We start from the raw sequence: 23,696 nt of genomic DNA on the forward strand, positions 1-23,696 counted from the left end.
TCCATTTAGGCAGACAGAAAATCTGGCATTGAGATTACATAATTGCAATGTTTCAAATTTGTCACAAAGGCAAATACGGCTTGATTATTTCCCCCACCTAGTTATTGACTATTGTAGAACTTCAAAGTGAGCTGTGCAACTTGCAGAAGGCAAGAAGTCCCTGTTAAAATAGCTTAAGACCATATAGAACAAATGTATTACATCGATCTTTACAAGTATAAATTTGTTGCTCAGGAAAAAAGTCTGTATTCAAGATCAAAAGATTTTGAGTATAAACATTAATTATTCATGTTTATACTCAAATTAGAGTATAGAATTATAGAACTTCAATTCAGGCTTTATTATAAGCAGAGACCACAACCGATGTGACCTGACTGTGAACACTCACCGCCTTGCTTGGTTTTTGGCCCTTTGCTTTGTTTGTGAGCGTTTCTGGTTGCTCAGGGCTAAGGGGGAAGATCCAGACCACCAACTGAGCCCTTCGGCGTCGTGAGGAGGAGTGTGGTTTACAGCCCCAAAGAGACAGAAGCCCTATCAGTTGTTAGTCTGCTGAGCGTGTATTGAGCTTGTCAGGGATTTAGCTGCTGACCTAAAGATAAGGTTTTTGTTTTGTTACCAGTGGCCTGTGCTATCTTGGCTCTTCTTTTGGACACGTCTATTATTAGCATGAAAATAATGTATCATTAAACTTGTTAGCTTTCAAATATCACCCTTGTTCTTTTTTTTTATTATTTTTTTTTTAACTGAGAGGCACTTCTTAATGACAAGATACACATTGGTCTACAGGTGTATTTAATTTTTTTCTCTCTTTTTTTTTTTTTTTTAATTTCACTCCTGAAACTACCTGAAGAGTTTCAAAATCACCTGTGAACTATGTATTATTTTGTATCTCTTTTGTTCAATGGAAAAAAAGTCTTGCTGATTTTGATGGGGTTAATAATGGGGAACAGTTTCTGTCTTGACACGCTCCATCCTGTAAACTGTTCCAATTAATTTACAGGTAGATTAATACTTTACATATAAATTATTCTGAGTTGCTTTGGCTGCCTGGCAGAATGCTTCCAGGGAGGAGAAATCTATTGTGCTTGAAGCAGGCAAACCTGCTTTAAGGGTTTGCAAATCCTGATTTTTTTTATTTTTTTTCTTCTAGAAATCTTATTTATTTTCACCACATCTTCCATAATAACATCTTTATTGGGCAAGTGATTAGCCTGTAAAATTCTAAAGGTCCTAGACGTGTTTCAGCTAACTTGTGCGGTTGAGTTCCGTTTAAAAATATGACCAGAATTTCTAATTCTACTGAACCCTTTAGAGCAAATGGCGGCAGTCACGGGGCTGCAGGCCATCTTTCCCTGCCAGCGCTGGTCGTGCTGCTGCCATATGGTATTTCTCGGTGGGGTTTCTAATGGTGTCTCGCTCCTCGCTCTTGACTCACTGGCGGCTGAGATCACTAAGGCTATAGATGCTGCTTTCAGTGTGCTTTTCGTCTCTCCTTAAAGTTTTGTACCTCTGGTAGGAGTCTTCAGGAATTGTAAAAGCAAATTTTCCTTTGCTTTGAAATACACGTGCTACGAGTGATTAAGAAAATCTATGTGCTTCCTTGCCAAGCATGATTGCCTCTGGAATTCCTTTAGTAGTTCTTTTCATGCGTGTTATTTGCCTGTTTCATGGAATAGTCTAAATGTAAATAGGAAGAAGGTATTTCAGATGTAACAGTGAATTTTGGTACTTCTCCTAAGCCACAGAAGTTGAGAATTTCAAAATGAACCTGCCTGGCTCCTGTAAAGAGAAAGCATCTTGCGTAATTCAAATTGGCCAGAAGAAGGAAGGGGGAGAGAGGAAATGCCATGTCTTCTCTGAGCTGCAACAGCAAGAGTTTTTGGCAGCTGCCATAGCCTGCTGGATGGGACTGGGAGAAATCCCCTCTCTGTTAATGCTTTAAAGCATTCTTAAATTAAGGAGAAAAATCACTACATCTTTTAAACTAGTAAGAGCGTTTTTATGATGTGCCTAGGTTTTGGGTAGGTTTTCAGGTGGATATGGTATTACGTTGCTGTGTTCCTTATGATTTCGTTTGGAAATCAGGGCACTTGTTTCATTTTGATTTAAAGTGAATGGATGTAGTATATTCAGGCGTTAAAAATCAATCTTGATTGTCCAAGCAGAAACTATGGAAATTGTCTGTGTCCCTTCTGTTATTCTAGTATAATTATGAGTTTTAAAAGTTTTTTCTTTTTGTTAATATTGTTTCAGGTAAGATAAAGTGTCCTGTCTCTCTTTTAACAGGTAGAGGAAACAATGTCTTCATTAGCTGAAGTGCAGCAATTGGATAATTTTCTTTGTCTGTACAAACAGCATATAATTCAACTTCTGGAATGGGTTTCAGTATCACACAATAGTTGGACCTGCTATTCTCCAGAAATATTACAGTTAGATGTCATCGCAACTCATTCAGGTATGACTTATTTAGTAGTGTCATAGCTCACCCAGGTCAAAAAAATCATCTCCGTTGCCTGCAGACACATTGAGTTTTGTAATGAACAGTGTAATATTCAGAAACTCCACAAGAATATGATGGAAAGCAAAACTGAAAATGTTGAAACAGCTCAAATTCCAAAATACTCCTTGGCTGCAAGGAGCTTAGTAAAAGTGCTTATGTAAAAGTAAACTTTCAGGTGAATAAAACAGGTAAGGGTTATGGGGAAACGAACTGATGCAGCTTATGTGTCAAAAAAATTATCTATTTTTTCCATCTATTTGCTAGTCTTATAAAAGATACTATCTTTCTCTACAAATATTTCCTCACATACGTTCTTCAACACGTTCCCGTGTATAGATTAGCGGAACACTCTGGGGGATGATTCACCTAACTTGAGACGTGCACAGGGAGCACCGTTCCAACGCAGCTCTCAGGCCAGGGACGCAGTTTTAAGATGATTAAAACGAGAAGTCCTGTTTATTTGGCTTTTCCATTCTGTTAGTTAGAAAGGGGCAATTAAATGTGGACAGGTGTGTTTTAAGGGACTGTATCTTCTGCATTTAATCCTTTAATTTCAAAAAAGCCTCAACAACCCGATGTGAAGCACCCGCTTGCTGGTTTGTGCAGCATCCAGCATAAATACTTCTCCTTTTTTCATCTGTGGAACAAACGAAAAGTTTTCTCAGTGCAAGATCTGAGGGGCCAACTTCTCTGTATATTTGTGCTCCCATTTCCATGGCCGAGGGACTTCTAGACAGTCCCTCTGTTTTCCTTAATGCTAAATAAATCATCAGATGTCTGGGGAAACATTTTGGCTTGCACCCAACGCTGGTAATATGCTATTGTCTGTGTTTTCTGTCTGACACAGCAGCTCCTAGAGCTATTCTTTTTTTTTCTTTTTCTTTCTTTTCATTCCCACACAGAATGTTGTTTTTAATCAAGTTAATCAGGTTTACTCATTTCAATTTCTCAGTGTTTACTGGTTTTTGGGAATGTATACTTAAGCTGAAATTAGCAATGTAGTTTGTTTATTTTCCATCTGTTGAATTTGCTGTTATCAGTTTGATGTAATAGTAGTATCTTTCAAATGTCTCAGAACTCACACGAAGCAATGTATTTGGAGTAAATGCTGTGAAAATAAAGACCTATTTGTTGGCACAGAAACGGAGCGAACTGCAGCTCAACACCCTGTATTGCTTCAGTCTAGACAGTGAAGAGTTGGGGGGGGGTTATTATTATTTTAAACGTTAAATTTCCAGATACTGTTAAATTCTAGTGAAACTGTTTTGGAATCTTGAATACTTCAATCTGTCCATTCCATGCGTGAGGAATATTGTCACGAGAAATGCCAGTGTTGTGTCTCCCTCTGGGAGGCTTTTCTGAATTCCTGGGCTTGAACGGAATGTACATCACAAGGATGCAAAGCTGAAGACGTTCCTGGAGGAAAGGAGTTTATTGCAAATATAGAGCAGAAAGAGCATTCTACAGCGAGAAGCTTGCAGAATAGGGCATGTGTACAGTCTATATGTATTCTTCCTCTTTAAAACTATGCAGATGTTAATCATTATCAAGCAGGAAGGCACAAACTTCCTTCTGTTTTGGGAAAATAATTTCTTCAAATGTTGGGATAACAGCTTAGGGGGTTTTGTCTGTTTTCTTAGTGGTGAAAACAGGATTCATCGTAGGATGTGAAAATGTTAACAAACTGCAGAATGAATTTGGAAAATATTTTTATTTCAAATAGTAGCTTCTAAAATTCATTGTGTTTTAGATTGTCTTGTAAAATGCAAATAAGCATGATTTAAACACAGAGAAAGAATACTGCTGCAATAATTCTATTATCCGAGTTTTGGGGCTGACCCCTTCAAACATGGCCTTCCCTGTGCCTCTGGGACTCGTCAGCATCTTCCCTTGAATGCTGCATGGGGGGAACTTGCAAGAAGAAAAAAGCATAGTTCATGCTGCTGTTTGGAGCGCTGTCGTGGTTGTACCAGATCCGGTATAATTTCTCATTTAGTTCAGTAATGCCAGAGCTTTGTGCGTAGCCTCGAGCTCTGAGCTGCATAGTGAGCAGCGATGACCCCCCCAGTGCATTAGTCCACCCGGAATGTCATCTCGTGCTGCTGGTCCCAGCAGGGAGCAGATGTCGTTGCTGTGTCCGTGCTCCGTAAGGCAATGCGGAACAGCTGTACCGAGCCAGCTAAAGGGGGTGCACCGATCTGGGGGGAGCACTGTGCTGCCGTGGGTAAGGCTGGGCACCGCAGCCCACAGACTGGCAGGGGTTGGAAGGGCCCTCTGATGATCATCTCCTCCAACCCCCTGCCAGGGCAGGGTCACCCAGAGCAGGTGGCACAGGAACGCGTCCAGGCGGGGTTGGAATGTCTCCAGAGACGGAGACTCCCCCACCTCTCTGGGCAGCCTGTGCCAGGGCTCTGCCACCCTCACAGCAAAGAAGTTGCTCCTCATGTTGAGATGGAACTTCCCATGGTCAAGTTTGTGCCTGTTACCTCTTGTCCTGTCCCTGAGCACCACTGAGAAGAGCCTGGCCCCATCCTCCTGACACCCACCCTTTCAGTATTTAGAAGCACTAATGAGATCCCCCCTCAGTCTTCGCTTCTTCAGACTAAAAAGACACAAGTCCCTCAGCCTTTCCTCATAAGAGCGATGTTGTAGTCCCCTCATCATCTTCGTAGCCCGCGGAGGGTTCGCGTGGGTGTTTGTACACCGCCCGGCATGAGTGACACGGCTATGTCAACAGCTGCCATGCGGCAGTGGGAAGTTAAGTACTATTTTAACACCAGGCATATTACAAACTTTAACGCACTCACATATTAAACTTTAAATAGAAATTATTAGTACTCTGGAATAAGTCTTATGTGTTCATTTTTTAGGTCCTGTCATAGGTGAAGCTCTGAACAACTTTATTCTCATTCTTAAGACCTGTCTTCAGCCGAACAAAGATCCCCAGATGCGGTTAAAACTCTTCACTGTTTTGTCGCAGTTGCTCCAGAAAGGAAGTGAAACCCTCAATTCTCAGGGGTGAGTAGTGTTCCAATTTCACACAGCGATTTAACACTCCAGTGGCATTAAAAAGTAATGACCATGGTAGTTATTTAACCCCTAGAATTGTGTCCATGTCCGTATGTCTGGGAGAAGAAAGACTTTCCCACCGTCTTCTACAGCATATTTTTCTTGTATTTTTCAACACTGCTTAGAAGGGCGGAATGCAATAATTTAAAAAAATATAAATAAATTGAAGTCTGAGCTTCCTCCACTGTAGCCTTCCTGCCACTGCCACTATGGAGAATTAAAGTGGATGTAATGCAGATCTGGATGGTTTTCAAAAAGTAAAGAGCTGCAGTTGAAAAAATGTATGTTTGAAAGCGACGATGGGGATTCTTAGGAAAGAAATGGGAGGGGGGTAGTTGTTTTTATTTTTTTTTCTTTTTTTCCCAGCCAACTCCTAAATCCTTGAACTTTGCCTGTAGTCATTGTAAGGAAACAATAAAACACCCCAAAACCCAGGCATTTAAAAACGCCCACGATATAGCGTGGTGTTTAAGAAGCATTAAACTAAGTGTTTGATAAGGAATTACTGCTACTCTCAGTGACTGATGATGGAAGTCTCCTGTTGTTTGGCACTATTTATGCATTGCAAGTACAATCTAACTATAATTGACGGTGCTTATAAAACCCCTCCAGTTATAACAATCCCAACAGTGGGGCTCTTCTGCCGTTATTAATTTAGCCCTATTAGTAGTGCAAACACTTCTGCAAACTTGTCCTGAATGCATAAACCATATCTGCTCTGCTTTTCCCAGTGCCTGCTGTGTCTAGTATGTTAATGGATTCTGATGCCTATTTTTTCATTTTTAACTCTTAAAAAAAAAATAAAGAACATCAATAAGTCAATCACGGTTAAGCGTTCTTCCTAAAAGTACTCTGATAGCAATGGTCATTTCTACTTAAAAGTTCTTTCGTGATTCTGATGAGCAAATTGGCAGTCGGTGGGCATTCTGGTACGTTGAACATTCGTTCAGGTTCCACGTGGCCTGTGAATGTAGATGTATTTTTACCATTTTTAGATATATTTAGTATATCCACGGCCTGCATCATATAATGGGGGGAGGAGGAGGAGCCCTGATGTGTCCCTTCAGTGGGGGATCCCAGGTAAGCTGAAGAATCTCTGCTAACGCATCCCCTGATGGATTTTGAGCTCTTGCACTTAAGATGGAAGATAAAGAAGCTGTTCTTTTTTAACTGAAAGCTTCTGTGCCAAGTGTGTTGTTAGTTGCTTCCATATTTTCAGGATCCAATATTAAAATCACTATTCATATGGGAAAAATCTCTTCATAGTCAGTGGATTACTTGTTTAAACCATCATGTAAGTGAGTGGTAGTTACACGATCAATCTAGACATGCAAGAATCTTCGAGGAAGAGGAAGAGGAAGAGAAGAGAAGAGAAGAGAAGAGAAGAGAAGAGAAGAGAAGAGAAGAGAAGAGAAGAGAAGAGAAGAGAAGAGAAGAGAAGAGAAGAGAAGAGAAGAGAAGAGAAGAGAAGAGAAGGCAGGCACTTTTAAAACTATTTTAAGTGTTCCCGGATCTGTTTGTTGTAAGCTAATCTGTTATATCTCAATCTAATTTTGTTTTGAATTGCCTGGATTTAGGGTGTTAAGTTTGGAAAAAGCAAAAACACACACACACAAAACCCAAAAGGCGACAATCCACAAACACGTAAAGCTCAGTGCAGCAGTGCCGTAAAAGCAGGAAAGGAGCCAATCCAGAAGAAAAATGTATAAAAAATAATTAACGCAGAATGAAAGTTTAAGTATGTAAGCCCATAAAATGGGAGTAGCAATTTTAATGTAAACCCAAGGTCTGCTTTTTCTGTCTGCGTAAGAGCAAGGTGTTATTGTGTGCCCACATCACCTTTTAGTTATTTCATCCCCAGGTGGGAACCAAGTCTCAGCCCTGCAAACACAAAGAGCCCAGGGTGTGTTTATTCTTTCATGGAAATGACTCCCTTTTAGAATGAAGTTACCCAGATTTCCAGCAGTTAAGATTTGAAAATGGAAAGAGGGAGAATTTGACTGCATCAGCAACAGCAAAAACTGCATCTTAGTGTCAAGGAGCGGGAGTGTAGTGAGGCGGCGAGCAGCTCTGGTTACGCAGTCGCATTCGCTGCTGGCAGCGGTTTGTTCCGCTCCTTCAAACCAGAAATTCTCACAGTTTGGCGAGGCCGGTTTTTAGTGCCCGTGCTGAACAGTTGTGTGGTCGTCTCCTTTTGTCTGAGCCTGACCTGACTGAGTCAGGTAATTGGCAGATACTGCTTTACTGATTCTATTTCAAGGCAGCGGAACAGATATTCTCACAACTAGCAGAGCATTGTGGTTAACATAATACTGCTGGAATTTACCTCTGTGGTTTGACAGATTGGGTTTTCTTTGCAGTTTAACAGAAGCTTTATGAAAAACAGAGGCAGCTATTTTTGAAAAATCAGATAGCACAAAGCTTTTTGGCTGTGGAGCTGAAAGGAAATTTGGAATGATGGTGATCATTATTTTTTTTTTCCAGCAGCTTTTTGAATAGAAAATCATTAATTCTCAAAAGTTTAAAATAATACATCTAAAGGTTTTTGACGAATTTAGATGTGTCTAACAGGGCGTCAGATTTGTTGTTATTACTGAACCATAGGTGCCATCTGCTGGGCAGGCGGCAGGGCTGACCCCGGCTGCTCGGGCACTGGGTGCTGCCTGGGCGCAGGGGCTGAGCAGCCGCCCGGTTTGTCTATTTTCATCCCGCTGGAGAGAGAGGTTCCCAGTTTGGTGCGTGCAGGGGACGGTGACAGCCTGGCAGGCCAGCAGGTCCTTCCTCAGTCGCATGGCAGCTGGGTGACAAGGTCTAGTGAGTCACAGGAAAGAAGTCAATACAATTAAATTTCTTATGACACTGATACAGTATTATTATAGAAGATTTTATTGCTGGATTATCATTGCCGGATGGTTTTGTTTTGCTGTTGTGGGGATTTTTTAAAAAGTACTTAGTGATAACTGTTTGTCATTAACATCTGCCCTTTACGTTCCTCCCGTGGCTCGTCCCAGCCCTGTCGGAGCGGCTGGGTCCCCCGGCAATGTGGGGCTCTCCCCAGCGCCAGCCGCAGCTCCAGCAGCTCCTTCCTCCCCTGCAGCCCCTGCTGGAGCTGGGACGTGGGCACCAGTCGGGTCTGGGGGGGTTCCAGTGAGCAGGACGCGGGGCAGGGCGGATTCTGCCCGTTATTGTCAGTGTTTCACACGCTGCCAGTGGCTTTTTTAAGGCAGGGGGGCAGAGTGAATATCCTGAGCCGTAGTTATCCGGTCACAGCCAGGCACACGTGTCTCTGATGCAGCAAAGTCTTTTTTAACTTGGGTGTAAGATCTGTATCTTTTTCTCTTAATTTCAAATTGAGCTGGAATTAAACAGGTGCGAGGAAACGCTGCCGACTGATTGTGGGCTCTCACAGCAACTTTTAGCATTATAATCGCCCATTCGATAAAGGAGAAGGAAGACACATCAGCAAAAATATCACAGATTTGTGTGTTTGTGATAAAAACAAACTAGTTTTGGGACTGGCAGCATGGGAAAATCCTGCAGAGCTCTCATCCCTGAGGGAGGGGAGTTTCTGAGCCAGGGGGAACCTGAAGAAATTCTTTGCTGTGTGGGTGGCGAGCCCCTGGCCCAGGTTGCCCAGAGAAGCTGTGGCTGCCCCATTCCTGGAGGGGTTCAAGGCCAGGTTGGACGGGGCTTTGAGCAGCCTGGTCTGGTGGGAGGTGTCCCTGCCCAGGGCAGGGGGTGCCACTGGGTGGGCTTTAAGGTCCCTTCCAACCCAAACCATTCCATGGTTCCATAACTATTGTGTGCAGCCCCCCTGCAGTACCAGCAGGCCGGGTCTCATCAGCAGCATTCATACTTCTCACATGGTAAATGCTTTTCACTGGACAGTCTCAAAGGGCCTCACAAATGTTACTGGATCCTCACAGCGTTCGTCTGGGTGTTATCGCCACTTCACAGGCGGAGAAAATGAGAGAGGGAGAAGGTAAGTAGTGTTCCAAGATAACAGAGTGAGTCATGGGCATCGTCTGAAGTGGGAGAAAGTCTAGCCTCCCCTTTCCATGAATGTTAGGTATTTGTTTAAATATTATCTAGAAAAATTAAGCTATGAAAAGCTTATCAAATACATTATAATCACATTGGTTTATAAGATTTTATTTATTTTTTTACGGAGTCTTTTAATTTTCCTTTTCTGCCTGTGTTTCTATGACAGAAAATTCTCTTTTACATCCTGTCAGTCTCTTTTATCACTTTCTCATGAACCTTTATTTTGCTTTCTTATTTTTGGCTGCAGGCTGTTCCCTCGTTACCTTGAGACTGTGATAAAGGACATCCTGGCTCCTAATCTGCAGTGGCACGCGGGCAGAACGGCAGCTGCCATCCGCACCACGGCTGTCTCCTGCCTCTGGGCTCTTATTCACTGTGAAATCCTTGCACCAGAAGAGGTAAATTCTCCCGTTCTCATCAAACATACTTTGAAATCTTAGGCAGGAAGACGTAAATGCAAGGGGAAAAAATAATAAATCCTTACTGTAAGTAATATTTTCTGATGGACATACAGTTTTCATAATAAAACTCATTCATTGTAATTGAGTATTAATAATTGAAAAGGTCAGCAGTGGAGGGGCGGTGATTTCCTGAGAAGAGGCCTGAGCTGTAGAACTCGCCATGGGCAGATGTCGTAGGTGTTTGTTGTAGCACAAAATCCTGACCCCCATGAGCACGACAGCTCGGTCCTTGCGTTATTGGCAGCGCCGGGGCCAGCCGGGACCTGCCTCTGCATCACGGGGCAGAGCCCAGTTGTCTGGTCGCCTCGGAGCCCGCGGGTCCATTGAGGGAAAAATCCCAAAGATTGCTGGGAAGGGCGGGAGGAGTTGGGATGGAGCTGGGGGGCGGCCGCAGAACCTGAAACAGAGCTAACCAGGAGAACGCTTACGGAAACGTTACCCACCATGGTGATTAAGGATTAATTGAATCTGAGGGGGTTTTTGAAGCTTCTTTGCTAGCAAAAATAGCATTTGGAAACGATGGACTGGAACTGTGTTAAATAGACGGGCATTTTTTTAAAATAAATGGAATTAAAATGTTATTAAGTGTTCATAGTCCTGATTGTCTTTATAACAGAACTTAATAGAACAAAGTGCTTAAACACCTGTAACTGGTTGATTGCACATACACAAAAAATATTTATATCGGACACTAGTCTTCTAGTTAAACATTTTTCCGAGGCAGTGCCTTAATGCCTTTTGTGCATTCATGTATAGGAAATGCACATGCTCAAGTCAATGCTGAAACTCACTAAAACATCGTATTACAGCAGTCTCGTCTTAAAAGCTTCCTGTTAGACCAAGAGCACCATCTACTGGCACACACACATCACCCTCATCTCCGCCTCATTTAAAGTCCTGCCAACAACTTTTTTAAAAATAAAAAGGCAAGGAAGTTTTAAGCTTTTTACAAGTTACATAAGACTCATCTGCATCTATACCGAGCATTCATGAGCGGGATCATCGGCTGGTGGCAAAAATAGAGCTGAGTAACTTCAGGATTTTTAGGTTAACTTTTATAGTTCACTTTTTCTTTTTAAATTTTCTTTTTAAATTAAGTAAGCCAGCACCCGTCAGGCCTAATGGTAACTCATGTAAGCAATACGCATATAGTTTTAAAGTGACTGAAAAGCTCTTGTTTTTCTATGTTCTTCCTGTTAATTGTAGATCTTAAAAGTCAAAGACGGGCTAATGCCCCAAATTATTGCTGCCATGGATGAAGACTCTAAAATGACGCGACTGATGGCTTGTCGTATTGTTGGCGTTCTTTTAAAAGTCTGTGGGAGGCAGTTTGATGAAGATAACTTTACCAAGACCTACACAGGTGAGTGTAGAAGTTTAATTTTATTTTTTTTAATCAAGATCTCCGTGTTGAACAATTACAGTTGCTTTTTTACCTGAAGCATCGTAGTTACCTTAGTTTTGAAGGCGGCGATGCACGGTGCTGGAGCCGTAGGCAGATTCCTTGTGTATCTGCAGGATTCACCATGCAGCTTGTCCCCCTCGCCGCACGTTCACTGCCGCGGGCAGCAGGGAGAGCACTGATGCAGCAAGGGGAATGACACGAACTGCTATGTGTCACTGTGTCACCCGGCTTTAATCCCACGTAAAGAGCAAAAAGCCTTTAAACAGCCTGAGGTGCAAATAGGGGCAGATTTTGTGTAGACTCAGTTTCTCAGTCGTTCTGATTTCGCTCCCATTCACATATTCTGATGCTATTTCTGTGTTCTCTTGTCTGATGTTTTAACTGTTTGGGTAGTTCTACCCCAGAATCATTTTATAGATATTAAGGAAATGGGAAAAGTAAAGTGCCGCACAAAATCGTACTGTTTGCAGCATTTTTGTGTATGAGAGGCAATTTAATGCTGTAATCTTGCGGAGACTAAGATGTGATTTTAAACCGGTAAGCGAGACTGCTTGAAGTGTACACAGGGCACGTAGACGTGTTAGAAAATCAGGGTGTTCGGCACCGGAGCGGGTGTTGTGGAGTGTGACTCCGACGGCGCTTGCTCCTCGGTGTAGTAGCTTTTGAGCGGCGGAGTTTCATTTCACCGCGGGGGGGGATTGCAGACGAGGGGCTGGATGTCCTTTGGAAAGCGCTCGCTGCCAGTCGAGCAGAGCAGAGCATGTCCCCACGTTACCAAGTGTCAGGCCACTAGATGGAACTTCACTCGATAGTACAGTCCCTGCGAGGCTGGCCCGTGTCTGGGCCGCCTCGCTGCCTCCGTTAGCCTGCCTGAAATGACGCTCCGACTCGAGCGAAGCAAAGAGCAGTGCATTGTATAAACGGCAGGGACATTGTTCTCCCTGCTGTGGTTCAGAGTGCCAGGAGCAAACCGCTTCATTGTACCATAAATAGACCTGAATAGGGAGTGGGCTGGGCTTTTACTTATTTTTAAAAAAAAAAAAAAAAAAGAAGGAAGAAGCAAACCCTAATCTAGAGTGCTGTCCCGTCACATAGCGCTGTTGTCTGTAACGTGGCTTGGCGTGAGGCTTCAATGCTGAACAACGAGCCAGGGCAAGTACGGTCTGCGCTATGGAGCGGGACTTGTGCTCTCAGAAACGTATACAAAGAAACTGGACTTTCACAAACTCAGCATCTTAATGACTGTTATTTTTTCTTACATGGCACAGTAGAAATCTGAACAAGAAGCATTTTTATTTTGGAGAAATACATGAGCAGGCAATTTTCAAAGTGTATCTTTGCATCTTGCTTGTTCAAATAGGCTGCAATGCAGTCATTCACTGGAACAGTAATATTTGATAGAAATACCGTGCTTTATAGAGCAGAAAAGTACTTAAACTCTGCACTGCTGTAATACATTAATAGACCTTCATAGTACCTTGTTAGGAAGAGTGCTAGAGAATGTGCAACTAATCTAAATAATTTTGTGCATTTCTTTGAATATTTTTGGCAACATAATAATCCAGTAACAATGCACTGTGTGCTCTTGGGAGCAATGCCCTACACGTATTCCCAATGTGCAACAGACGGGAACATGGCATCAATGCAACGATAATGTCAGTGATGAGAAAATACATGTTGTTTTTTGAAGTGCAGAAGCTAACTTGGCTCTTCACCGTGCTGTTTGGTGATGTTTCTGCTCCTTTCCAGAAGTTCTAAAGCGTCTGGATGATGCTTCATGTGACGTTCGACTGGCAGCTGCTCGCACCTTGGCCCATTGGTTCAGATCATTGAAAGACAGCGATGTGAGATCCGCCATGGAAGCTCAGGTTGAGTTTCTGTACCAAGAACTGCTGATACATCTCGATGACCCAGATGAGAATACCCAAAAGGCAGTCCTAGGTAAGACTTTCAGCCATATGTGTTCTTAACAATTTTAGCAACTTTTAAATCGTGCTTTCAGGTGTTAGATGAAAATGGCACATACAAGTAGAGGCTGATCAGCCAGGCTGGCGTCACTGGAAGCCCTCCTTTGGGTGTCAGTGCGAGCTCAGGCCTCTCCCCGCATGCAGAACGTGAGGCTCTACCTCGCCTTCACCAGAGGGGGAACATGGGGGTACCTGCTGTCGGGAACATGGGGGTGCCTGCGGTGTCCCGAGCCTTTATAGGTGGTACGGGAGATGAAGCAGAGACACGAACCATTGCGGGATGTGACCGCATCCCAGCTTGCTTGGTGGGTTCTTTGGGATTTATTATTGTTTCAGTCTGTGGTCAAGCACGTCAATGTCAAAGTGCAGACCTCGGCAAATGAGTGAGGAACCAGGTTATCATGACTGTGCAACTTGTAGAACAACTTCCAGGGTAGGTTTCGGCTACTTTGAGGGAACTTGGATAGAGAAAGACAGAGCAACCGATGATGTAGAAAACATATGTTTGTTTTACAGAAGTTTTAAAAGAAGGAAGTGATATATACCCAGAACTGCTGGTGAGAGAAATCGAAGGGGCTGTGCACAAGCACCGAACGCCGGCCTATTGCAATCAACTGCTGCGTCACATTCAGTCAGCGCGAGAGTCGGCTCCGTGAGTCGCTGCTGAAGTCTCGTTAGGGAACTGGATTGGAAATTGGTATCATCGGAATTATTTTCCTATTTTCACTTGCCTAAGAAAGGCTGAGCAATAAATAGATCGGGTTTTCTTTGTAAGTTCACCATTAGCTCAATTAAAAGCCCAACTGGCACAATTCTGTGTTCTTTGCCGTTTGAGCAGTTCTTTGTATTTGCTAGCAATAAAACCATGTTTTCATTCACTTTGCATTGGAAGTTTTTCAGATACAAGGTTTAAAGGAGGACTGGTTTTCAGGAATTTGATGCTATTTATAATTGAGAAAGATAATTTATTTAACAAAGTAAAGTCTAATGTCGAAGCTATTAATGGAATTCAGCGAGGACTCTTTCAAGGAGTATTTCAAACTCCGGATAATATTCAAACTTTGCAGAGTCAGGTCTGTGAGGATCAGTTTTATCAGCAAAAAAACCAGCCAAACTTCTCTTGCATAATGCAGCAAAATTTTGTAGCGTTTTGAGTACTCGTACGTACTGTGCTGGTACAATAGGGACGTATTCCGAGTAGGTGTCACTAAAGGGATAGTTTTTCTTGTCATTGTATTACATTTCATGACTGAGAATAAAGCTAACCTTTTTTAGATTAAGGTTTATACATGGGAGGAAACGTGCTGGTTTGTCATTGAGATTAACAGTATTTATATGTTTGTATTAAATATATTGCGTCTCTGGTTTTTATGTTTATACCATTGTGCCTTGGAAAGCAAGCAACGTTTGTTTGCATATTACTTTGAAATGAAATTAGGTTAAAGCTTGATTTATTTTTTTAAAAGACCTTTGTAGTGTGTAGTTGCAGTGTCGGCTTATATTCTCGGCCATGTAATAAAGTAAGTGAGCTCCTTGGTTCTTGTCTAAGTCGTCGTGGGTAGTGTGCTGTTCCTTGCACACACAAATCATGGAAAATCAGGATCCTGACTTATTAATTTTTTTAATTATCTGTATTATAGACAAAAAGTGCTTTTGGGGTTCTATCTCCCAGGTGGCTTGGCTTTGTATCAAGTGTGAAAACGGGCTCGGTGGGGTTTGGTAATTCTCCTCACGCTGTGGTAAGGATAGAGAATAACCAGGTAGCTGCTTAGTGATCCAAAAGCCATTTTGCATTCCCGTAGAACAGGATACTCGGTTTAAATCATATGTACTCTTTGTGAAGTTGTCTTTTCTTTAAATGAAAACCCAAAATATAACCATTCCTGTCTTGAGCAGTTGACAATAGCTATTAACTATGTAATTATTAACTATGTAAATCGCTATCACTGGAGGGTCAGACGAAGTTCTTAGGAGGCATGATACGAGTGAAATAAAACTCCCTGGAAGACACTGAATGGACGTTGTGGCATCTCCAGCCTTGGAACCCTCCAAACCTGACTGAGCCCAGTCCTGGGAAAGGGGCTGGACCTGCCCCCACTTGGCCAGGGATGGGGACTGCCTCTTCTCCGGAGGGCTCTTCCAGCCTCAGCTGTTCTGTGAAACTGGTTCCTGACTAAAAAAGCCAATTTAATTAGACTGGAAATAACTATCCTAGCAGAGCCCTTACAGTTTTCATTCAACACTCTGTTCTCAAAAAATAACGTTTCAAAGCGCTGCAAAGCAGCGGGTTCTTCCAATGCAACCGAAAGTTTTGCTGCAGCAACAAGAACCCGGTTCTCATTGTAAAGTTCCCTTAAAAGGCCACCCTACTCATCAACCCTACTCAACGTCACTACAGGCACAATTTTTATTTAGGTTCCCATGTTGGCAAAACTTAGATTCTTTCACTTTGCCACTGACTGCAGCCGCGTGATAGCTGCAGGACCAATGTTGCACAGGTGCTTTTAATTACTCTGGTGATCTAAAGAAGAGATATTTGAAAACTTCAAATGCAGGCCTAGAGAAGAAAAGAGAACCTTCTTAGGTGAAGTGAAACCTAGTCAAAGTTTTTCAAGATGCTCTGAAGCTGGGGTACAAATAGGAGGAGCTGAAGCTCTTACTTGCTATCTTCAGCGGGCCGGGAAAGTTTTTTTCTGTGTATGTTGAGCATTTTGTTATCTTCTGGAACAGTCCGTGGTGGGATGCCTCCCAAAGAAAAATCTCCGCATCATCCAACAAACCAGCTTTTGTCTTCAGAGCCAGCAGAGCTTTGTGAATTGAATGTTCTAATAGCTAACCAGCAGCCTGGTCGTGTTTACGCACGTGTGACCAACTAGATATCCTCCGCCACCTCCTTTCATTAGAAAGTGTTTTGGACACAGGACTTCAACAATATGTCCACCCTGCTTATCGGTTACCATCCTGCCATTTATGTAGCCCAAATTTCTCAAATCCCTTTGCAAAGAAGTGCTATTATCCAGTCTCCTGGGGATGGTATATGAGCCTGGGTTTTAAAGGTATTTTCCTCGAGACTCAGCTTTCTCAGCTTCAACTTTTACTGCAACAGCAGGAACACAAGTGAAATAGATAATATTTTTTCTGTTTTGCTAGACCAGCTGTTATAGGTATTAGATTTTATTTGCACTCATTGCATAACGTTACTAGGATCATATTTATTACGTAACTTTTAAGCAAGGACAATTTTTGGGGGCAAAACTGTTATCTCGAACTTTCAGGCCCTTAAGATAAGCAGGCTTTAGCCCTGCCCTTCCTGTGACGAACAGATGCGTCTCTCTCTTCGCCCTCGTAAGCTCCAGGAGCTGTTGAGGAGGATCCTGGGACTTGGATTCTCAGCAAAACAAAGTCTTTGGTAAGTGCATGCATTTGTCTAACTGAATATAGAATCTTTTAAATATGTGTTGGCTACCTTAAATAGAATCAATTAATTAGCCATTGAGAGGGCACTGTCAAATGAGGCACTTGGACTTGGAGAGAAAGCCTGCACCACAGAGCGTTTTTAGGAGAGCCTGGAGGTTACACATGTTCCCAGATCCATCCGCTTCTCCTCCACGCGGGTCCTTCGGCAGATCTCAGAGGTGCTTTGGGCAGGTTGCAGATGGGCGGCAGCCGCTGTCTTGGCTGGGTCCACCAAAAAGATGCTCCGAGGCACCTGGGCTGCTTGTCCTGCGCAGCGTGTGCCCCAGGGACCAGCTCCAGCTGTACCCGGAAAGGTCTTAGAAACTGCAACAACCCATCGGAACTCCAACCTAATCTAATCTCTGCCTGTGGAACTTCAGCTATTGCAGTATAACAACTTTCCCATTATAACTGGAAATAACCAGAAATAATTACACTAGTATAGCATATAGTATAGTTTTACTATATAATAGTATAGTATATAGTATAGCTTTACTGCATAGTAAAAATATATACTATACATATACTATACATACTATACTATATACTATACTATTATGGTATCGTATAACAATAATATTTATGTTATTATACTATAAGTTATTTATTGTTTTATTTGCAATATTTAAGTGATACTACAATAGCTATAGTTCTCTCTAGATTAGATTAGAGTTCTGTTGGGATATTGCATAGGCTTTATCTCCCTTGGGGGAAGTGCCTCATCTGCGCAACACGAACAGACCGTAGCGCTGCCCCAGAGGTGCAGGAACATCCTGGTCTGCGGGAGTCGGCTGCTGATCTGAGAGGAGCCGAGTCTTTGTTTCCTTTGCCGGATCCGGGGTAGGCTCGCTGCATGGGAGGGTGAGCAACGGCTGGCTGGCAGAGAGGACCAGAGCTGGTCCTGGAGGGCACGTAATGGCCTGCTCTGGGCCTCAGCCCTTCTCCTGAAGCTCTAACTGTGTTTTAAAAAGACAGAAAGAAAAAAAATCTTATTAGGCAGCTGAAGGATCCACAAAAATGACAGTTAACCGGCTTGTGTCCATTTACTGAGATCAATCCCCAGGGAAGCCCCGAGCCGCAGCATCTGAGATGCAGCAGCAGACGAGAGCTGTGAGGAGAACGGCTGCTCTGCCGGCCTGTCTTGCATGTAATCGGCTTTTCTTGTTAACGGCTGAAATCCCCTGTAAGTCAGGACGATGGCAGCGTCCCCTGGCAAAATTGAATTGAAGTGCTTTGCAGCCCCCTCTTCCCTGATAACCTAATTGCTCTGCGTGGAGCACCCATTGCCTTTGGCTGCCAGCACCCATGGCGCAGGGAAGGGGCCCTCCTCAGTTTAACCATAAAGTGTGATCCAGACGGCGAGAAACTTTGTCTTTAATGAGCAAGAAATCAGATTTCCAGATACTTTAGGTGATTTTCATACTAATGCGTATATACGATCATCTCCCCACCCTTGGACGTAAAGGTCACCAGGCTTCCTCACGCTAAGGAACGATTCCACAGCGTCCCCGTTGCCCAGCACATACCTGCCACACGCTGCCACCGACCCCCGGGCTGCTGCTGAGCTCCCTGTCACTCTGCCAGCGCTCCCCAGCCTGGGGAGCAGTGACCTGGTCCCCTCGCTGCCCTGTCACACCTGTCACTGTCCCCTGCTCAGCACGCCGGCACCAGTGCTGCACGTACCCGCAAACACACAGCTGGCCCTCCACAACCCCGGGAAGGGCAAGGCTTCCCCCTTCCCAGCCTGCAGGAACATGCCGTGCCCTGCACCCAGCGTCACCAGTCAGAAACACCCTGCCACACTGGTTTCTGTCACTGTCAGTCCCCGTGGGGACCTGTACTTTTGTAGTTGACAGCAAGGGCTGGAACTCGGAGCAGAACAGGTTTGCTCGGGGTGAGCACAGGAGCGCACTGGGAACGGGAGTGGGAATCGCGCTGGGAAAGGAAGGAAGCAAAAATGTGGGAATCACAGTGGGAAGGTACGGAAAGAAGGGGTAGGACTAGGGAGATGTGGACCTTGGATTGGTTTGGCCTTGTATCGCAGTTTCCCTATACTGGGCATTAGTTAAAAAAGCTTTTTTTCCCTAAATTCTTAACTGCCCTCTGGAGTGTTACAACTGAAACATTTTTCATACGATCAATTTTTATTCTTCTTGACAATTTTTCTACAGACTTCAGCTTAGCCAATAAAATTAAGTGAGCCCACTTTATGTTCAGAGCTCATTGTTGGATGCTGAAAAACTTAGAATTTTGTTTGCCTCAGAGCAGTTTCTTCTGAAGCATGGCAAAATTAATTCTCTATATGTACCAGCTCCTTTTAACAAAACTGGGACATCCAACCGAGTTCCCCTTAAATCCCAGAAGCCAAAGGCTCTATTGCTCCTCACAGCCGAGGAGTGGAGGGAAAGCTGAGTGTAAGCCATCCTCCTCCAGCTGCTTGGCCGGCTCCTGATGGAAAAACAACTGCTGGGGACAAGCCCGAGCAGCGCAGGAGCTGGAGCAGGGCCCAGGGAGCGAGCAGGAGCTGGAACAGGGCCCAGGGAGCGAGCGGAAGCCGGAGCGGGGCCGGGGAGCACACTGTGCCCCGTCCTGCCGGCAGCGAGTGCGGCTGCACGGCGGGCTCCAGGGGAACAGCGCAGAAACATCCCCGAGAGCGCCTGGCCCTACAGCACCAAAGAATTCCAGGGAGATTAAAACTATGAAGTGATTTTGCCCTATCTTAACCCCTTATACATTACATAAAGACAAGAAAACCAGGTGTGGGCTGCGTACAGAAGGAGAGGGCGGTCAGAGAAGTGAGGCGATTCCTGCAGAGCATCCAGCCATCTGCCGGGAGCGGCTGTGCCTCGGGCCAAATCCCCTCTGGGTGTCCAAGTGTTGCCGGGACCAGCTCAGCTTCGGCTGCAGCATCTTAAAACTTTCACATAGCTACAGAAAAACTCTTTTAAAACAAACAGTAATTGCCTAAAATGCTTTTACCCATTTTGTATCCAAACAAGTACATAGAGCCTATAGATATAGTCACATAGATATATCATACAATCACATATTTATCATCCAGTCTTTCCCAGCAAGCTGTCATTTCTCTTGCGCGCACACAAGTAAATAACAATTCTTGGCCTGACGACCTTCTCTCGAGTGAGCCATTCCCTGTGCTTCTCTTCCCTGCCGTTTGAACCGCCCTGGCGGTTGCATTGCGCCCAGCGTTGCGATGCCCAGAGAACCGCAGGCTGGGGGAGACCAAAGGTGTCGCAAAACCGTGACTCAGGCACCTGTTTCAAATTGAAGGTATTTGCAGACATTCCGGGGCTCGTTCCACACCACGACTCCTCTGCTAAAAGCAGGCCCGTGACATTTCTTTGCGGTGGGGCTGTCCGGCGGCCACTGCGGCCTGCTGCTGGCACCGGCGACGCTCGCGTGAGCACGATCCAGCAGGCTTAAATTCCGCCGAGGGGCTGGGAGTGTTGTGTAAGTGCCAGAAGCCTTAGAGGAGAACAGCAAGCGAAAGGGAAAGAAAATCCAAAACGGGCTGAGTGGGAAGGGAACAGCGAGAGGAGAAGCAGAAATACTGGGAAAGAAAGTCAACGAGAATCCAAGCAGCAGAGGCAGAAGTGGAAATTAGAGGTAACTCTCCCTGCCTCCTTGGCCTTTCTCAGCCCAGAGGCACCCACAGCTCCATTTTGTGGAGGGGGAGGCCGCCAGCAAGACGGTGCTGCCAGAGGGAAGAGCCCGAGGCAGGAAAGGGCAGCTTCAGGGGAGACGGGTCCAGCATGGAGGGGTGTCTGCTGAGGAGGAGGGAAGCCCCGCGATGAGCCCTGCTGTGTGAGGGGCTGGGTTTGAGGGGAGCGGGGTGTGAGGGGCTGGGTGTGAAGGGACTGTGTGAGGGATGGTGTGTGGAGGGCTGTGAGGGCAGCGGTGTGTGAGGGGCTGCTGAGGGCGGTGTGAGGGGGGCGGTGCGTGAGGGGCGGTGCGTGAGAGGCTGTGGAGGACGGTGTGAGGGGGGCGGTGTGTGAGGGGCTGTTGAAGGCGGTGTGAGGGGGGCGGTGCGTGAGGGGCTGTTGCGGGCGGTGTGTGAGGGGCTGTGGAGGACGGTGTGAGCGGGCTGTGTGAGGGGCTGTTGAGGGCGGTGCGTGAGGGGCGGTGCGTGAGAGGCTGTTGCGGGCGGTGCGTGAGAGGCTGTGGAGGACGGTGTGAGGAGGGCGGTGCGTGAGGGGCTGTTGAGGGCGGTGTGAGGGGGGCGGTGCGTGAGGGGCTGTTGAGGGCGGTGTGAGGGGGGCGGTTACGGCGGGCGGGCCTGGCCGCAGAGGGGGGCGCTGGCGGCACGCGCCGCGCGGGCGGGGCGGGGCGGGGCGGGGGCTCCCGGCGGCCTCGGCAAAGCGGGCGGGGCCAGGCCAATCTCTGCTGCCGCCGCCGGCTCTGCCTGTCCCTCGCTCTGCCGGCGCCAGGTAACCCCCACCCCGGGCACCGGTACCCCCTCTCCGCTGCCTCCTGTGAGGGGGAGCCTCTCCCTCCCCGCGGCCGCGCTGGGGCGGGCGGGGGTCTCCGCTTTCTCTCAGGGCTCAGGCCGCGTTTCCTCAGAGCGCGGGGGGGGGCTGGCAGGCAGCTCGGCGCCAGCCCGTTCCGGCCGTTGCCGCGCTGACAACCGCCCCCGGTTCCCTGTCGCCCCCTGACCGGCGGTAGGTGCCGCTCGCTCCCCCCTCGCCCGCCCGCCGCCGCTTCCCGCCGTGAGGGCCGGTCCGCGGGCGAGGCGGGCTCCAGGGCCGCACTAGGCGGCCGCCCGCATGGGAAGCCTCGGGGCGTTGTGTCTCGGTCCGGGCGGGGAGGAGATCGGCTTCCTCCTCCTCGGCTCGGGCAGCGGTGCCGGCAGGGCGGGCGGGCGTCGCGTTGGAGAGCGGGCTGGGGTTGCTGGGTCAAAATGCTGACCTCTCTTTAGAGACCGAAGTTATTTGGATCGGCGCTGGAAGGAGAGAGACAAATCTGTGCCGTGGCTGTCTGCCTGCTTGGGTGCCTCTTGGCCTGGCACTTGGAGCGTTTTCTTCTCAGAGGTAACTATAACCTGCAGCTTTCGACTCTGATTTAGAAAGAATTGATAAGTGTGCTGTGGTGCCTGTGTTCACTGCAGCTGCTGAGCTTTAGTGCAAAGGTAACGTATGGCAATTGGTGTGGTCTGGTGCCGGGTACTGCCGAACCTGTCTTGGCTGCCCTCCCTTGTTGTCACCTCAGGGCAGCTGGTGTCAGTGAGCTGCTGCTGTGGGAAAGTGGTGTTAAGCAGAGAGGGTTTCACTGGAAAAGAGTTCGGCATCATTCACTGAGTGAGTGAGTGCTTGTTGTTTTGCTGCAAAATGTGATATTTCAGTATTGTGCTGATCTCGAGATGATAGAGTGGTGTTCCTGGTGCGGTGATCACGTTTGGCAGCCCTTCGGTAACCACAGGGGTGGAAGTGTCTGAAGTGCGCAACTGTGCCTGTTTTCTGTCAGTCTGAAGAAGTTTTATGTCTGTTGGGAAGAAAGAGTATTTGGTTTGCCTCATTTTATGTCCCTTTATTTATTAAACGAAGGCATTGTTTGTAATATAGGAAAGGAAAATCTTGGCTAGCAAATTCCAAGTTCTGCATCTCACTTGCAATCCCCCTATCCCCTCCTGGTTTTCATTTTAACATTTCACAAAAAGGAAGTATTTCTTTGCTCACTTTTAAAAACAAAAATTTCTTAGTGCTTTGCAACAGACTGTTAGAGGCCAATGCTTCTGTTGAATTTCCAAGTTAATGTCTGGTTTTCCCTCTCATCTATGGGGAAGAGGTATTATGAGCAGTAATTGCTAGTATTACTATTTGCTGTTTTTCATAATAATGTTATGGGAGCGCGCTGCAGGCTTTTGCGTTGTAAGTGATCTTACTGACAAGCTTGGTAGGCTTTTTACGGTGCTATATTAGTAAATACGGCAGATATATATCATCTGCCCTTAAATCTGTGCTACTTGGCTCGTGCCCGGGTGACTGCGGCCATCTCAGGGTGCGGGAGTCAGCGGCCTTACAAAGGGTAGGCTGTCGGTGTGGGTTTCAGTTAGTTCTGAGGCGCTCTGGGAACGCGAGATCCCGGGTAAAACACGCCTTTCGCCCCCCGCCGGCGAGTTGAGGGTTAAAACGCGCAGGCGTGACGTACCGGCCGTTTGTTTGGCGCGCGCTCCCGGCGCGGCCCCGCGGCCCCTCTGTTCGAACGGCCCCGGAGCGGCGGGGCCGGGGCCGCCGCACCCCGCGGCCTTTGTTGGGGCCGGGCAGCCATTTTGGGACCCCGCGGCGCGGCGCGGCGTGTCCCGGGAGCGGGCAGCGCCCGCCCGGCCTCCCCCCACGTCTGCGGCGGCCTGGGGAGGCCGATGGGGGAGGCCGCGAGCGAAGCGTCGGATCTCGCCGAACGCCGCGGCCCGGTGCGGCCTGTGCGCTGGGCTCGGGGTGTATGTGTGCTTCACTGTGAGGCAGCCTGGGCTGATTCCCGGCTCGTAAAATGAGTCGGTGTCTTCCCGTGCGGCGTTTGGTGCTGTGTGTGTAAACAACGAACTCTACTGTTTGACCATAGCCGAAGGTATACCCGGTCTCTATCAACCTTTCTTTTAAAAGCCATTTGAAAGGGTTCTTAATGTGAATATGCAATATCACCGCTTTGTGAAGAACCTCTTACTTTTGTCAGTATGTTTGCAGTTTGGCGCCTGTGTTTTGGGGATCTTTGCCATAATATTCAATGGTAACATTTCGTTTAAAATGTAAATTTTATTACTTACGACCTCTTTCTTTGCTTGC

General features: G+C 46.2%; 2 protein-coding genes across 15 annotated transcripts in view; both read left to right on the plus strand.

Moving 5' to 3' along the window:
• DNAAF5 (dynein axonemal assembly factor 5) overlaps positions 1-14,994 on the plus strand; it is a 29,342-nt gene extending 14,348 nt beyond the window's left edge. Inside the window, exons 8-13 of the mRNA XM_074597539.1 lie at positions 2,287-2,455; positions 5,371-5,518; positions 9,861-10,011; positions 11,281-11,437; positions 13,229-13,420; positions 13,963-14,994. Of these exons, the coding sequence (XP_074453640.1) occupies positions 2,287-2,455; positions 5,371-5,518; positions 9,861-10,011; positions 11,281-11,437; positions 13,229-13,420; positions 13,963-14,102 (957 nt within the window). The 3' untranslated portion in view covers positions 14,103-14,994. The remainder of the gene's footprint in view (positions 1-2,286; positions 2,456-5,370; positions 5,519-9,860; positions 10,012-11,280; positions 11,438-13,228; positions 13,421-13,962) is intronic.
• A 1,758-nt stretch (positions 14,995-16,752) lies between these two features.
• SUN1 (Sad1 and UNC84 domain containing 1) overlaps positions 16,753-23,696 on the plus strand; it is a 34,905-nt gene continuing 27,961 nt past the window's right edge. For 5 of the 14 annotated variants that reach the window (XR_012588827.1, XM_074598676.1, XM_074598677.1 and 2 more), the window contains exon 1: positions 21,814-21,947. The gene's annotated coding sequence lies outside the window, so the exon portion shown is untranslated. Of the gene's footprint in view, positions 16,856-20,386; positions 20,527-21,273; positions 21,348-21,813; positions 21,948-23,145; positions 23,482-23,696 lie in introns of those variants that run through there. The other 9 variants (XM_074598671.1, XM_074598684.1, XM_074598682.1 and 6 more) reach the window with 9 other exon arrangements.

Source organism: Larus michahellis, chromosome 8 (assembly GCF_964199755.1).
Source record: "Larus michahellis chromosome 8, bLarMic1.1, whole genome shotgun sequence".
In the NCBI taxonomy this organism is placed as follows: Eukaryota; Metazoa; Chordata; class Aves; order Charadriiformes; family Laridae; genus Larus; species Larus michahellis.